This window comes from Sinohyriopsis cumingii, chromosome 2 (genome assembly GCF_028554795.1).
Source record: "Sinohyriopsis cumingii isolate HCF-2022 chromosome 2, ASM2855479v2, whole genome shotgun sequence".
Lineage (NCBI taxonomy): Eukaryota > Metazoa > Mollusca > Bivalvia > Unionida > Unionidae > Sinohyriopsis > Sinohyriopsis cumingii.
This window is the reverse complement of record NC_142962.1, coordinates 136,702,266-136,720,118: the sequence shown is the minus strand read 5'-3', so window position 1 is coordinate 136,720,118 and position 17,853 is coordinate 136,702,266. Positions and strand designations below refer to the sequence as shown.

The 17,853-nt window shown below is 33.9% G+C and overlaps 1 protein-coding gene across 2 annotated transcripts in view; it reads left to right on the top strand.

Annotated features, from left to right (window-relative positions):
• Positions 1–17,853, top strand: part of LOC149805910 (protocadherin Fat 4-like) — a 274,413-nt gene that overhangs the window by 194,778 nt on the left and 61,782 nt on the right. For both annotated transcript variants that reach the window (XM_089950674.1, XM_089950675.1), the window contains exons 48-51: positions 5,591–5,779; positions 14,385–14,513; positions 16,828–17,016; positions 17,312–17,452. In XM_089950674.1, coding sequence (XP_089806800.1) covers positions 5,591–5,779; positions 14,385–14,513; positions 16,828–17,016; positions 17,312–17,452 — 648 coding nt within the window. The remainder of the gene's footprint in view (positions 1–5,590; positions 5,780–14,384; positions 14,514–16,827; positions 17,017–17,311; positions 17,453–17,853) is intronic.

Here is a 17,853-nt window from a genome sequence, read left to right as displayed (position 1 = left end):
ACAATAATCTTATCACGACTAAGATTCACAATAATCTTATCATGACTAAGATTCACAATAATCTTATCACGACTAAGATTCACAATAATCTTATCATGACTAAGATTCACAATAATCTTATCATGACTAAGATTCACAATAATCTTATCATGACTATCTTATCATGACTAAGATTCACAATAATCTTATCATGACTAAGATTCACAATAATCTTATCATGACTAAGATTCACAATAATCTTATCACGACTAAGATTCACAATAATCTTATCACGACTAAGATTCACAATAATCTTATCATGACTAAGATTCACAATAATCTTATCATGACTAAGATTCACAATAATCTTATCATGACTAAGATTCACAATAATCTTATCACGACTAAGATTCACAATAATCTTATCACAACAGACAGCGTTGTTCTGGAAGCTCCAGATGACTCCAAGAAACTTTAGACTGCTTCGTACAGCTTCGGACCGCTCTAGTTATATTCACAATAACATTTCATATACATTCATGGCTACAGACATGGTCAGCTACCATAATAGTCAGCTACTATACCAGTCAGCTACAAACAGTCAGAATCATCTTCAAACACAGTCAGAAACAGCTTCCAACAAAGTCACAGCTTCCAACACAGACACAGCTGCCAACACAGACACACAGATGCACAGACACAGATGCAGCTACAGATTCACATACGCAGCTATAATAAAACCAAATGGGACATAATAGTTTATGCATAATTTCTATATATATGATATTACTTTTAAAAATCTGCGTTGTAATAAACATTTTTACGCGATAACACAGTACAAACCGAATAAGCTTCGCCTATCAAATAAATAGAATGTAAATTTAACACTTACCCCTATGGTTGGAGAATAAAGGAGAGTGTATACTCCTTGACATGATCCAAAAACGACCAGTGTGGTTTTTCGTGATTCGTCTTACTTAAATCCATAGGAGAGTGAGTACAAGTTGGGGTAGAATACCCGTGCACCTCATGTTAGTCATGATACCCGACACAAGTAATCTGTGGCTAGGTACATGATACACAGTCGCTTACCTGGAAAAACATATTCACCCTATATAACGTTGTACGCATGTACAACGAGAAATAGTCTAATTGTTTTAAGACAAAACCAAGTTATTTCTTTGCCTTATTATGTGACATAAATCTTAATTATTGGAAATACACTGCCCTTATACATATCATGCAAATCTTAATTATTGTAAATACACTGCCCTTATACATATCATATAAATCTTAATCATTGGAAATACACTGCCCTTACACATATCATATAAATCTTAATCATTGGAAATGCACTGCCCTTACACATATCATATAAATCTTAATCATTGGAAATGCACTGCCCTTATACATATCATACAAATTTTAATCATTAGAAATACAACGCCCTTATACATATCACATAAATCTTAATCACTGGAAATACACTGCCCTTATACATATCACATAAATCTTAATCATTGGAAATACACTGCCCTTATACATATCATATAAATCTTAATCATTGGAAATACACTGCCCTTATACATATCACATAAATCTTAATCATTGGAAATACACTGCCCTTATACATATCACATAAATCTTAATCATTGGAAATACACTGCTCTTATACATATCACATAAATCTTAATCATTGGAAATACACTGCCCTTATACATATCATATAAATCTTAATCATTGGAAATACACTGCCCTTATACATATCACATAAATCTTAATCATTGGAAATACACTGCCCTTATACATATCACATAAATCTTAATCATTGGAAATACACTGCCCTTATACATATCACATAAATCTTAATCATTGGAAATACACTGCCCTTATACATATCACATAAATCTTAATCATTGGAAATACACTGCTCTTATACATATCACATAAATCTTAATTATTGGGAATACACTGCTCTTATACATATCATACAAATCTCTATTATTGGGAATACACTTCCCTTGTTTACCAAAAAATCTTCATTAGTAGGAATACACTTGCCTTATGTATCAAACAACTCTTCATTAGTAGGAATATACTGCCCTTCTACATTAAACAAATTTTCATTATTTATTAGGAATATACTGGCCTTGTATATGAAACAAGTCTTTGTTATTAGGAATACACTACTGCAGCTGTGTATCAAATAAATACTTGTTAATAGGAATACACTGCCCTTGTGTATCAAACAAATCTTCAGGAATAAACTGCCCTTACAAATGAAAGAAAATCTTTATTGTTATGAATATTCTGTCCTTATCTATCAAACAAATCTTTTATATTATAAATACACTGCCCTTGTATATCAAACAAATCTTTATTATTAGGACTTCACTGCCCTTGTGTATCAAACAAATCTTCATTATTAGGACTTCACTGCCCTTGTGTAGCAAACAAATCTTCATTATTAGGACTTCACTGCCCTTGTGTATCAAACAAATCTTCATTATTAGGACTTCACTGCCCTTGTGTATCAAACAAATCTTCATTATTAGGTCTTCACTGCCCTTGCGTATCAAACAAATCTTCATTATTAGGAATTCACTGCCCTTATGTCTAAACAAATCTACATTAGTAGGAAGAACAAGAAAACAAAAACGATGATGATAAATATAGTAGCTGAAAATGATGCAAAGACATTAAAGAAATAATTCTTAATCTACTACTTAGTATGCATGATTGTACAGGACATTACACATATAGAACTTTTTCAGTCTCCAGTTGGCTGGGTCAGGTTGGTTTCTGTAAAGTGGATATAACGTGCAAAATCTCCATGGTAATTTTTTTCTTTCTTTTTCAATTGACATGTTTGTATTATTTTAATCTTTTAATTTTCAAAAGCAATAGATTTCAGCAATAACACAGTACACCTCTCCTTCAATAACTCACGCACATCGGGGTCCAACAACATCGACCGCACTATAAGTGAGGCGCGAGTTATCGAGGGACCTATAAAAAAAGCCAAAACTAATAAAGGGATTGACGTAAAGGCAAAACGGGTGGGGTGGCAGGTTGTAGTGTTGAATACTCAATTGATAATCGTGCTGAGATTAACTGTAAATAATAATCTCTTCATAACAAACGGTGTACTTTGTTTATTTTTTCCTCACTGAGCAGCATTATTTTCAGGATAAATTACAGTATATTGAGGAGGTCATCAAAAACATTATTCCACATGGTTTCTGTTTGCCTAGCACATGTGCCACTTCACACATTGTGTACTATGTCACTAATTTGTGTGTTGAATTGGATACATTCTAGTTTTATTGTTTGATCCAAATTAGAAGGGTTTTTTTATACAAAAGATCAATGCTCTTTTTGAGAAACAATGTCGATCAAAAGATATATGGATAGATAGATAGATAGATAGATTTGATTGTGGTAGAAGTAAAATGAAGAAAAAAATCACAAGGGTTAATCACTACCAACATGAATTTAATGGGTCTACAGATTTAAAACAACGTAAATTGGAACATGAGAATCCTTGCCGTTTATGACACGCTTGACAAATATACAATGCTGTTGGACATTTCTGCGTACTTAAGGTTTCCGTCTCCAATACTGAAGCAAAACGCATATCGAATTTGACCGATTGATGAAAATAAAATGCAGCAATGCTTACCATTTGAAAAGAGGCAATTGTCACCAGAATATTCTGTGCAGAGTAATATTAATCCCCCCCCCCATGTTTTCCTGACTTGCGATATGTCGTCCTATTCTGCGCACAGCTTTGAAAAGATGTAATGTTTATTCATTGGGCTACAGAAATGACATGCATTACTTTAGACTGTTTCTGTCAGCAGTTCAGTCGAGTAATTTGGTCAGGTTTATAGCTAGTTTTACAAAATTCAAGGTAAAAGTGCCAATAAATGACAAGAGATATTAAGCAAACTAAACCAATCTTGTAAAAGAAGTTAGTAAAATTCAAGGTTTTATAAAAAATAAGCTAGTATGTGGAAGAGAAACAACAATGAATAGTATGTAGTGTGTTTACAACATCTTATTGATGGTGAAAAAATTACTAAAGAATTTACAAACAGACTATACGCCGGTGAATTTCTTGAGAATTTATGTTCTAGCGGCAAGTTGACACGTTGGGTAGCAGATGATTTTGTATGTGTGGGACAACTTCTTGCAAAATTGGAAACTTGGACTAAAATGCAGTATTGTTTTAAGGTATACATTTCACTCTTGAATAAAATGTATTTATTTGTATGATTCTAAAAGATACATTGTAAATTGGATTTTCTGGGTTACCGGTTCAAGAAGGTCATGGAGTAGGTCTTCATGTTGACATTTAGAAATCACATTTTCATATGCATTTCAAGTCAAAATGCGGGATATTTTTGTACTCTTTATGAATATCACTTTCCTTAATTAAAGTACGATTATTCTTTCTTGATACAAAATGGAGTTTTGAACAAAAATAACTTGTGATTCAATGTTTACAGAAATGATGTATCATTGTGTAGAATTTCCCAACGCAGAGAATTAGCTGACATGGTGGTAACTTCACATTTTGAAAAAAATCTGTTAATTTTTTATGTTACTCCTGCCGCCAAGCAAAATCAGGCAGATTTCTCGACTGTATGATCTTTACATAGTCAACATTTTGTGTCTCAATCCAGCCACCATATATAAATGTGAAAAGATTTTCGATTGGTCAAATAAAATGAATTTCGATAACAGTAGTGACCACAATAATTTATGCTCAGATTTTCATGCCTCTGAATTTGTTCTTTGTACCTCCCATACTTGATTTGATACAAAAGACATATTTAAAGTGATAAAACAACACAGGTCTCTTTTAATAATTTTTTAATGCAAAAAACACTTCCCCAAGTTGTTGATCAAAACAAAGCTGGCATGTAATTAGGTTCTCACAGAAGTACTCACAGGTTTCGATGTGATGGTCGATTGACTCTTTTCATGTTTTCATAGAACAGAATATGTTGTGATTATAATGTTTACACTGAAACAGAATTAAAGGATTAGAACGTGACTTTCACATAGCAAAACATTTAATTGGTGTTTATTTCATTCTCTGTTGTCATCTGTTAGCATTTACCAGAAGTTTTCATTGATCGCTGTTTCACCAGATTTTATTTACAGTGTATTGACAACTATTTATCATAACAAACTTACATAATATATGATATCTTTTTTAGAACTTGTTAATTTCACAATATGGATTCTATCTTTATGGGCATTAATCACCATTTTCGATGATAAAATGAGCGATGTATCAAGGTTTAATTTACCAATTCATATCATAATTTTTTCATGTTTAGCATATTTTAAAGATATTTAAAATATATTTTCTTTGGAAAAAAATCAGGAGCCATGCTGGACACCACATTATAAGTGGGATAGCGAGCTATCTGGGCGAGAGTTTTCGAGGGAGTGGTGTATGTACATTAGATGGCGTTTAAAACAGTATTTTTGTACTTCTCATAGAATCACATTATACTTAACGTAATTCTCTGGTTTTGTGTTTATCTCTCAGTTTTAATGTTGTACTAAACAGCACATGTTTCTTGTACTTTTGCAGTTTAATGTCTCTGTCACAGATGGACGCCGTACAAACCCTAAGACTGACAGAGTTACAGTGACAATCAGCGTCACTCCACTGCAGGGTCCACCTGTATTTTCCAATTCCAGTGTGGAAATCACCATCCCCCTTACACAGAGTAATGGGTCTATTGTTTACACTCTGCTTGCACAAGATCCAGATCAACAGGTGAGTCAGCTGTCACAGAAAATAGAGAACTCTTATGTTGAAATATGAGACATTATCAAGCCTTGGTAATATAAACATGTACAAACCAAGCTAGGTAATGGCTTCATTGTTACATATGGGGTTTTAATAAATATTCTGTTCCCTCCTCCTGTAGGCATATTTCTGTGTATTGTGCATGCATTGCATTGAATAGATGTTTAATGAATACCTGGAATGCACATAAATGCCATAACTTTATTTATAGTTTATATATCTATTTATGCTGGAACACACTATTTCAAGTGTAGAAGTATGACAGAAAGGTCGCCAAGTGGTCTAAAGTGCTCTCCGTTACTGATCACTGCCATCTCACCTCTGTCTGCGTGGGTTCAAGTCTCGCATTCAGCCGATGTAGATATGTGAGAAAGCTTGTCAGCAGCTTCTTGTGGGTTGGTGTTTCTTTTCGGGGTTTTTACTGGGTTCTTCCTCCAACCATTAATTCTGGCTGCCATGTATAGCCTATCATGTGCTGAAAAATGGCATCAAACCCCACAACAACAACAACAACAACAGAAAGGTCAAGACTGTACATTGTAATAATATCACATTGATGTTAAATGTCAGAGCAATTATATAAATGTTAATACTGATAAAGCTGATTCAGCTGACATCTTTTTTAAACCTAACATCCATAGACTTTTAAGATTACTTATCAAGGAATGCAAGGTAAGATATACTAGCGATACTTTGACTTGAGATTGTTTGATAGCACATAGGAAATAATAAGTAAGTTTTTTCTCTACAGCTTTATTGGACATTCCTTTTATTGATTGATTGAATGTAGATTTTATGGTGCACCATCACTCTGATACTATAGAGCTACAAAATAGGTTATATGATCAAAATTTCTGTATCAAAAGAAGTTTATTACCTAAAAGTGATAAATTGGAAAAAAGAAAACACCATGAGGTTGAGATGGCAAGGACAAAACAACAAGGATCTGAAACACAGGGATTGTAAAGAACATGTGCAAAGGGTATCTAGACAGTAATAAATATTTAAGGGTGATTCACAGTAAACATGTTGGTTAAAAATGCTCAAAGGAAATAGAGTCATGCACAATCTATATTTATAAAAAATGTTAAACTCTTTCAAGAACTCTAAATTGCAAGACACATTTACTGTAACAAAAATTTCATTCATGTGCTGAACATTGAAGTAATGAATGCAAGTATGTTAGAAACTGACCGCTCCGGGGGCGTAACAAACAATACATACTAAAATGTTTATGCAGTACTTTGCCATTATCTCAAAGATATTAGTGCAGTGGAAATAGAAAATAAAATTGTTTTTGAAAGTGGAGATAGTTTTTATGTAACACTCAACAAAATTTGTCTTCTTACGTAAGAGCAAAGAATAAATTTATTTGTAAAGCTCTGACAAGAACCAAGATACAAAATCCAAACGTTAAATGTGAAACTTCAGGTCCAGGTAGTTAGGGCGTGCATTTAGTGCAAAAGAAAGGGCTAACTCATTTTTTCTGGCTAAACTTTGCACAAAAGACACAAAATTGGTTAGCTTTAATATTAGATTTCTACATAGAAATATTACCATAAACCAGTTTTTAAAAAAGATTAAGTGATAATGATAAACGCACCTTCTGTAAGGAGGGAATTGAACAAATTGAGCTCTTTATGATTCTGTTACTGTGCAATTACTGAATGCTTCTAGAAATTATAAGTGAAATGGATTCAAACTTATGATCCAATTTTAAAATTACATGAAAAGATTTGTTTATAGTAAATAATAACTTTGATGGCCTTATCAGCTTCATAATTTTGTTTGCAAAATATGTTACATATAGAGCACGTTGTGCATCAAAAATTTAAAATCTCACCTATTATAAAAATTTTGTTTCATCATAATGAAGGCTGGAAAAATGTGTCACCAAAATGAATAATAGAAGTGATGAGTTTAAGAATAAGTGGATCCTTTTGTCATCCTTTTATCTGATTTCTTAGTTTGTCTTCACTTTCACATCAAACAAACACTAGGCATTGTAAACACCTTGGGGTTCTTTGTGTCCAATATTTGTGGGTATTATGTATGTATGAGTCTCTATGTATGCATTTGTTTGTTGTGTTGTGTCTAAGTAAGGGAACATATGTAAAGATCAGGATGGAAAATCATTGGAAGAAATGCTTCCTTACAACTGGTCAGGTGGTGATATAGGGGAACAAATAAAATTCCGACAACCTATGATCAATAAAAAAAAAACAAATAACCCAAAAGCAAGTACATTGGAAATCAAAACCATTTGCATCATAAAGTTTTTCACTGTGAAGGCTTCAGTGCAAGAATCAAACACAGGTGGGTCTTCACCCTTTACTATGTAGAAATGGGTTATACAAGAATGACCAATTCTAATTTTTGCAATGACAGTCTTGTCCTTAAAAATGGTTCTGTTGGAAGGAGGTCATTCGCCTAAGGTAGGTTTGATCACATGCAGCTTGTTAATGGCAGCATCATTGATGCTGGCCACTTATAAAAGGATTTTTAATAACAGGTTTAAAGTCAGTGAATGGTATTTTAAAATCAGATGGTTATAGGTATGGGGGTATTTTAGCAGTGCTGTCTGCTCTTTCATTACCATTAATACCGATATGGATGGTTATAGGTATAGGGGTATTTTTGCAGTGCTGTCTGCTCTTTCATTACCGTTAATACCGATATGGATGGTTATAGGTATGGGGGTATTTTTGCAGTGCTGTCTGCTCTTTCATTACCGTTAATACCGATATGGATGGTTATAGGTATGGGGGTATTTTTGCAGTGCTGTCTGCTCTTTCATTACCGTTAATACCGATATGGATGGTTATAGGTATGGGGGTATTTTAGCAGTGCTGTCTGCTCTTTCATTACCGTGAATACCGATATGGATGGTTATAGGTATGGGGGTATTTTAGCAGTACTGTCTGCTCTTTCATTACCGTTAATACCAATATGGATGGTTATAGGTATGGGGTTATTTTAGCAGTGCTGTCTGCTCTTTCATTACTGTTAATACTGATATGGATGGTTATAGGTATGGGAGTATTTTAGCAGTGCTGTCTGCTCATTCATTACCATTAATACCGATATGGATGGTTATAGGTATGGGGGTATTTTAGCAGTGCTGTCTGCTCTTTCATTACCGTTAATACTGATATGGATGGTTAGCCAACAGTATACTGTATTATGAGAAATACACAGCTCCGTATATTTGATGAGAATATTGGTCAGTATTGAGTTTTTCAACTTTCTATCTTGCAGTGACTGAAGTATTGATAGGGAATTGGAGAAGATGATAGAGTTTTAAATATGTTTGGTTTATATATATTTCAAAGCAAGGTCTATTGCCCTGACTAATTCGGCAGAAAATATTAAAGCACCATCTGGCAAACAAAGTTTTGTAGTGTGATTTCCACAAATGAAAACCACATTCTTTGAGCCCTCAGTATAAATTCTTGTGTAGTTTTGTTAAATTTGGAGAAAAGTTACTTATAAGAATTATGGAAAATGGAAGGATTTGTCTCTGATTTTTTTCCTTCAAGTGGCATAAAAGTACTTTGGAGTGTTTTGGAAGCCAGGGAGGTCTTACAGAAACAAATGAATTTTGTATGTTTGAAAGGTCAATTTTGGTATTGTCAAGGATGGAAGATATTCTAATGCCAACATGTGCAAAAGCAAAGTTGAATAGTTCAACGTTAACTATAGGCATATTATAAAGATAATTTTTCTGTGTATGTGCTAAAGCTGGCTCATTCACTCATTTGCTTCAGCCAAAATTCTTTCACATGACATGACTGTTCCCAAACCGAATCTTACTGCTCAATGGTGAATAGGGTCAAGAATCCTTAAATATGACTTTCATGCAGAACCATCACTAACACAAACATAGACCATTTTGGATATAATATAGGCTTATATATATTTCAAGAACAACTCAGTCAGTATGTTCTACTGCTTTAAATAAATCGAAGACTTTCAAGCCTTAGCTTTCAGTTTTGTCATTTGTGGAATGAAAGCGGGTTTTCTCTGGAAGACAATACCTAAAACTTTGTATTCTCAACAACCAGTATGGGTGTTCCATTTTAGTGCCTACTAATACTACTGTACTTTATTAATTTAATAAAGGCTGATTAACACCTTTTGCAACAAGTTTATGCTTTTACCTTATTCAAAGAAATCTTAACAAATTTGCACACAGACTTGACAAAACCTTGTTGATCTTCTATTGAACAGTGCAAGGTTATGCTAATGTTAGAACATGACAAGTAATGTTCTTACATATGTACATTTAAATTCCCGATGATAGCCACTTCTGTTACCCCCCAAAAAAAAGAAAATGAAAAAATTGAAACTAAAAAAACCCCTAAAAACCCCAGAAAACACAGAATTTACCCTTAAATGCATACCACATGTTTTGTCCTTGAAAGGTAATGACACAGTCATGATGCATGTACACAGCTATGGACTTTAGTTCATTTCTGACTACATTTATAGTTTATACTGTATGGGACTGGCCATTTAATTTATGACTCTTTCTGACCCTTTGATCTTTCCCTAATAAAGAATTAGCTTGAGCGGATGTTCTTCAGAAATAAAGATAGTGACCATTGTAAACATGGTTATAAAGCTAGCATCAGAAGACGATGTCTGTTTTAGCATTGGAAAGACATGTTTCTAACATGAAGCCATCTGACTTGGCTCAAATTATGCATCCGTCATTGACAGCTGAAGTTTGTTTATTGTTTCTAATTAATCTGATCTCAGCGTATTGTTGAAATGAATAATGTGGAAAATGTCAAATCTTAAATATTCTACAAATTTAAGGCATTTTGCATGGTTGTATCCACATGTGTCCTATTATTTGATCATTCTTATAAGGAAAAATCTAAAAACAAGATTTGTATCATAATAGAAACAAACTAATCATTGATATGGAAATAATGCATCAATAACCCAATCGTAATACAGAGCTAAGATGTTTCTTTATTTCAATGCAGTTTGTGACTATTGAAGCACTTGGCTATTGAGACATAAAACAATAAAATAAAAATAAAACATGCAAAGCAATTCCTTTCGATAACATTCAGCTGATTCTGTATTTGGTATACTGCTTTGCAGCTAAAATGGATTTTGTGGAAGTGATGGGATTGATTGCTCATCTCTCTCTTTTGATCAGTAAAATGACAGATGTCAAATTTTCGTGTCAAATTTAAATTTCTCTAACATGGCTGTATGCAAATTAAAGACCTATATTAGACCTTAGATAGATAGATAGAATAGATGATCATGCAGGTCATCATGATTCTCTACCTTAATGTTGTATCATGTGCCTTTTCCAAGTTCAAGAAAACAGCTGCTAAACATTTTTTCTTGATAAAAGCATCATGAATGAATGTTTCAAGTCTAACCAGATGATCATTGGTACTACAGTCATATCATTAGACACTATGGAGAAGGGGTTAAATTGTTTGTATCCAAAATACCAAAAACGCCTTTCATTGACCACTGATCCAACATTTTACAGACACAGCTCATCAAAGCAATGGGATGGTAGTTCATAGGATCTATGCTCTCCTTATCTTGTTTGGCAACAGGTTTTGCCATAGCCTCTTTCCTTGATTTTGGTACATTATCAGTGGTCTATAAATCATGAAAAAGTTACAAAAGAGCAAATATAGTGCATTCCAATAGGTGCTTCAGAAACTGATAATGTATCATGGACCTTGTTCATGGCAGCTATGAATTCCAAATGTGAAAATAGTTGACTATAACTATCTGAATTATTTGGTATGAATTTTAAATGTATCTTCTCTTTTTGACTTTTCAGCCTATGAAAATCTGATTAATAAATTATGCATGTTTAGAAAAACCATAAACAAGTATATTTGCTATGTCATGTTTGGAGTTGAAGATTTTATTATTTAATTTTAGATGTTAGAAAGAGTTGTTGTTTACCTTTCATTTTTTGTGTGATCATGTCTCTCTCATACATTGTTTATAGAGTAACAAGAGTTTAAAGTAAAATCATAGTTTTTCCATGCTGCTACATCTTTAATTGTGCACTGAGTTTTAGATCAGAATATGCAGTACATACTTAAATTTTCGGAATTGTTACATTTTCTCAACGCTTCACAGCATTGTTTACAGTCTTTAGTAAACCATTTTTTGTTCTCTTAAAGTAAGATGAGAACTTGGGAATAGATTCTTGTGGAATCTCAAGTAAAATATATGTAAAATGTTGAACAGGATCATTGACATTTGTAAAGATATCTCTGTCAAGTCTAGTTTTGCTTTCTTTAGAGTCCATTGTGAAATTGGCTCATTGATGGTAGAGTTAATGTTCTTTAGAAAGATCGCAAAGTAGTCACTACAGTGAAGGTCATCAGTGACCTTGCTGTCATAATCCAAAAGCAGAGAAGGAGAACTAATTGTCAGATGCATGCACAGATATATACCAGTGCCAGATGTAAATATGTTGGCAAGTAGGTGTTATATAGACACTAATCATGTCTGGAAATGAAGTCTTTTATCTTTTTGCTGATTGCTCTGGTGGCCTATTGGTTATAGCATCTGCCTCGGATGCAGGAGGTCATCTGTCCGATCTCCGGTTGGGTCAAACCAAAGACTCGTTAAAATGGTACTAAAAGCTGCCTTGCCAGGAGTTCAGCATTAAGAGGTTAGTGTTAGGACTGGTTGGCTTGCTGCCAGGATAATGTGACTGGGTGGGACATCATGCAACATGTCTGCGACATGATGCCCAGTGCTAGGTACCACTATAAACTGCCACACTGCAGACATCATAGCGATATGACTGAACAGTTGTTAAAGTTACATTAAAAATCCTAATCACACACAGACACACATCTTTTTGCCCCTGTTATTTATGTACTTTCATCCACATACAATTTTATGAGAATTGATATCCAGCTGCTGAATGAGGTTGTCTAATTCATTTGGTTGTGAGTTGGTGTTTGGCGGCGTGTAAATGGAACAAAATGTAATCAGTTGATGAAGAGTGATATTTACAGCAATGGCTTGTAAATTTGTATCTGTAGGGGTGTCTTATGAGGAGCCCTATTGTTCACACGACAATTGAGGCTCCTCTTGAGACCCTATCGACATTTTGAGAGTAGGTGTTAAAAAATGAGTAAGGTTTAAGCATTATTTTCGTTACTTTGTAAATTTTGTGTTTTCATTTTTGGTTGTATCTCTATAGATTGTGTATGAGCTATAAATAGGTGTTGAAAAATTTTAAAGTCAATTGTAATAATGAACCTTCTTACAATTTTGGGTAATTTCTAATTGGGTGGGTCAGTCAGGTGGGTTCGGGTGACATGGGATATAGTAACATATGTCACGTAGGAAGTATTCTGACTTAGAGCCATAATATAGCTGTAGTTTGTATATAAGGATGAGAGTTGATCAATTAATTCATTCTTATTTCCTATGTTTTTGTTTTAATATCAGTCTACATATGTGTTTAGTGTTGTGTTTAGATATATTTGAGAGGAAACCATTTGTTTGCCTTATTCATTGGAATTACAAAGTGCTCTTTGACTCTGGACTAAAATATTATTCAGAAACTATTGTGAATTTATTGAAAGGTGTTCTGGACAATGCCATTGTGATACATCAAGACTGTTGGCACATCAGCACATACAAAAACCTGGAATTCAATCAGAGCACATGATTCTTTAGGACTTGGGTAGAGTTTGTTAGGATTATTTTGGATTTAATTCATAATACTGTAAGTTTCTCTTTTAAATGTTCATTTTGTAACTTAGATAATGAAATTATTTGTTGAATTATACAAAACCTGGTGGTTTTGCTTCTTTATTTTATTTTAAGACCATAGAATTTTAACACTGGCTCTTTTAAAAATTGTTTCATGCAGACACAGCATGTGGGATTATGCTCACTTGAAAGTAGAAGAATATCATTGGTTTATTGTCCTTGACAGTTCAACTTTGTATCATGGTGTTCTTCATAATGAATTAAAATTAGATATTGTGTAGTAATTAGGTTAGACTTTTCATGATGGTGTGTGTATATGTGTGAATAGGATTTTTCTATGTAGCTTTAGCAATTTTTCATTCATACCATGATGATGTATGCAGTGTGGCAGATTATTGTGATGTCTAGCACTAGGGCATCATGCCTCAGACATGTAGCATGATGTCCCACCCAGTACCATTATCCTAACACCAGGCTGACCAGTCCTAACACTAACCTCTTAATGCTGAACACCTAGCAAGGCAGCTTTTAGTACCATTTTAATAAGTCTTTGGTATGACTCGGCTGGGGTTTGAACCCATGACCTTTCGCATCTGAGATGGACGCTCCAACTACTAGGCCACTGGAGCAGTTTTTCATGATGGAACACTCTATATACTTATTTATCTGAAGTATCTGATTAAAAAATTTGTATTTTTGTCTTAGTTTTATCTTATAACAAGATGTAAAATGAATGCTACATTCTGAGATGTTCCAGTATTTCTGCTTGTAATCAACAAAGATGTATCCTTCTATTTACATTTAATTTCATCAGGTTCCATTCTATGCTTATTTATTTCAGGGCTTTATACAGTACAAACTGATTGGTTTCCCACTTGGCCAAGAATACTTTGCTGTGAATCCTAACACTGGTGCTGTGGCTCTGAGAAAGGCTCTGACCCTGAACCCAGACAAATTCCCCAGTTATGTTGTGAGTTGCTTTATCCACTTCCTTCAACCCTCCAAACACATTTAGCATTGAAATGCAAAAATATTGAATTTGCAAAAGTGTATATATTTAAAAAATAAAAAAATCCTATAACTTTAAACTTAGTACTTCAGAAATGTAATTAAAGTATCATGTAAGGTGGGTGAAGGTTGAAAATAGGGCTTGAGGTGAGGCTTGAAATTGTATGAATAAAACTTCTTTGACCAATGGAGTAAAAGTCCACTGTCATTTGGTCATATTTTCTTTAAGCATGGGACAACATTTGAAAACAAGCAACTTTATTATTGCAATAAACAGTGATGGTATTTTTCTGCATTAATTTCATTGGGTAGAATTTATATTTATTTGATTATGCCAAAACTTTCATTTGTTTTAGGCAATTTTGAGGTTGTTAACAGTGTTTGAAATACAGTAGTCCCCCCTCTTGAATGGCCCCCCTGACCAGCGGCCACCCGCTCCTTACAGCCAGAATCTGTTGGTACCGACGAGTTTGTGTTCAAAAGTACCCCTCACAAAAGGCCACCCAGCTAACATGACCAGCAGCCAGCATATTAGTGCAATCATATAAAATTTACCCCTCATGAGCGGCTGAATTTTATTTTAATATGTATCCAGAACCAGTATTTTATTCATAACGTGTTTTAAGTAATCCAATTTCTGTTTCATGATGTCAGGTTTTCATTACTGAAAGAAGTGTTGACTAAAGTACATGTACCACTAAGGTTAATATTATATCATTTACACCTCATGAGAAGCCATATTTATTCCATAAAGCTGAGAAAGACTCAAATTTGAATCCATACAAAAGGGTAAGTACATGTAATCCAATTAGCTTTACTGCTGTGTTATCATAAGATGTCAGGTTTAGTCACTCTGATAATTGTTAAGATTACAATTATTGAACAGTAGTAACAACTGAGAAGTGGCTATCGATGTACATACACAAGTCAGCAGGAAAATGGTTTGATAGCCTTTATGGCTTCCCTTAGTAAGATGTTGAGCTTGTTCACTTTGATAATTAGTGGCTATTACTTAACTGACAATAATTGTCAAGATTACAAATCCTAACAGCTGCGAAGTCAAATCTGCATGATGTTAATGGTACATATTGAAGCTGTTTTGGCTTCTGTCACTTAGTGTAAAGAAATGTATAAAAACAATAGGGCACCAGGCTGCAACTAACGAATCATGTGACAATATCACTTCCTTTAAAAATACATGGCGATTTGTTTAGATGCATAAAAAATTGTTTTATCAGTATTGTAGTTGGCAACATGAATAACTTACTGCAAAAAGATCAACATGTCATTGAGGAAAAGAAAAATTCTCAGTTTAGAAGAGAAAGTGAAATTAATTCAACTGACTGAAAATGGGGGTGGGGGGCGAGGATCCTTGCAGAAAACTGATGTCAGAAAGACTCAGATGAACAATATGATGAAAGATAAGGAAACAATTCTGCAGAAGTGGGAAGGTGAAATGGACAGAGAAAGGAAGATTGTTTGAGTCAAGAGATGTTTGTATCCTGATTTGAATGACAAGGTTTTTGAATGGTTTTGCACTGCGCGTGCTAAGAAAATTCCACTCACCGGTTGAATGATCCAAGAAAAAGCAACAATTTTGTCAGTTGAAACGGGATATGGCAACTTTACCACAAGTAACGGAGGTTGCACAGATTTCAAGTCCGACACAATATTAAGTGTTCTGTCCTTAGTGGAGAATCAGCTGACGTTAATAATGAAGTTGTTGAAGATTGGAACAAAAGACTAAACGATATATGTAGGGGATATGACAGCAAGGATATTTTTAATTGTGATGAGACTGGTTTGTTTTTTAGACTGTTACCAACAAAGTGACAGATGATGTGATTTGTAACATAATTATGAAGACAGTTTTAAAACTATATCAATGGTTATTCATAACATTCCTTTGAAAATAATGACACAGTTTGTTTTACATTTATTTCACAACATGCATGTGATTTTTTAATGAAAATATTAAATGTTTTAGAATTAAATGTACTTGTGACTTTCTTCATATGTATTTACTATTCGCATTTGTCATCCCCCTCTAGAAAGGCCACCCTCATTATAAGGCCACTTCCCTGCTTCAATAGGGGTGGCCTTATAAGAGGGGGACTACTCTATGTACCTTTATAAAAATAACATACAATACTTATGACAGGGTGCCATCTTTTAAAATTAACATTTGCAATTAATTTCTAGAAATGTTTGCTTTAAAATTAGAGGCTTGATAATCCTCAAGATATAATAAATTTAAAAAAATTCCAAAATTTCAGCTTTTAATCGAAGCTTTTGATTCTGTTGAACCTGAGGATAAGAACTACATGACATTGATCATCCGTGTGAACAGAAATCTGCATGCACCAGAATTCATGCCAACTTCTTCCTACACTGCTAGTGTCAAGGATTATGACCCAATAGGCACTAGTGTCATTAATGTCAGTGCCCATGATCAGGATATAACAGTGAGTATAATTTCTGCAATTCACAGTATTACACAATCATGCAAAAGTGTCATTAAAGTCAGTTCCCCAGATTAGGTTGTAATATTTCTACCTGTTATATCATTCACATTTTTTTCTGTGCAAAGTTAGATTGAGACCATATAAGTTTAAGGTGTATGAATAGAAAACACGATAACCTGCTGTTCATATTACTTTACTGCAAAAAAAAAATTTCTGTGATAAGAGTAACTGAAAAAGCTATATATAAAGCAAGATTTAAAATTTTAATTATGTTTTGCTTGTTCATTTTTTGAAGGAACCAGAGAATAATCTCATCTACAGAATTGATGTTGGTAGAGCTGGTAATAATGAATTCTTCAGAATTGATTCAAATACAGGTCTTATCACCATCATCAACCAGTTATATAAAGATACTGCCAGACCAACTCAGTACACAGTAAGTTTAAGCTCAATTTACTATACCTTAGGCATTGCAAAAATCCACAGTTGTTATGTATCATTCGGCAATTATAACATATCCTTTGAATTTTAATAGAACAATGCTGACTGTGCTTAATAGTTCTGTGTAGTGTCATATATGTTTTCTTCAAGTGCATTACCTGATCATAATACCTTAGGGAAAACTACCACTACCTCGAAAATCCAGTCCTATTGGGCTAAAACATTTTAGCTATTAAACATTATCTGCCCACCTAGGTGGTATTTAGAGTGATCTCCCCTTGATATGGTGATTAGCCAAATCCCATGACTACTTCACTTATTACTTGCACTTGTGACGAGTAGCATGCTCTTTACAGACAGAGCAGCCTTGCGGTCCACACACAATCATTTTGGAAT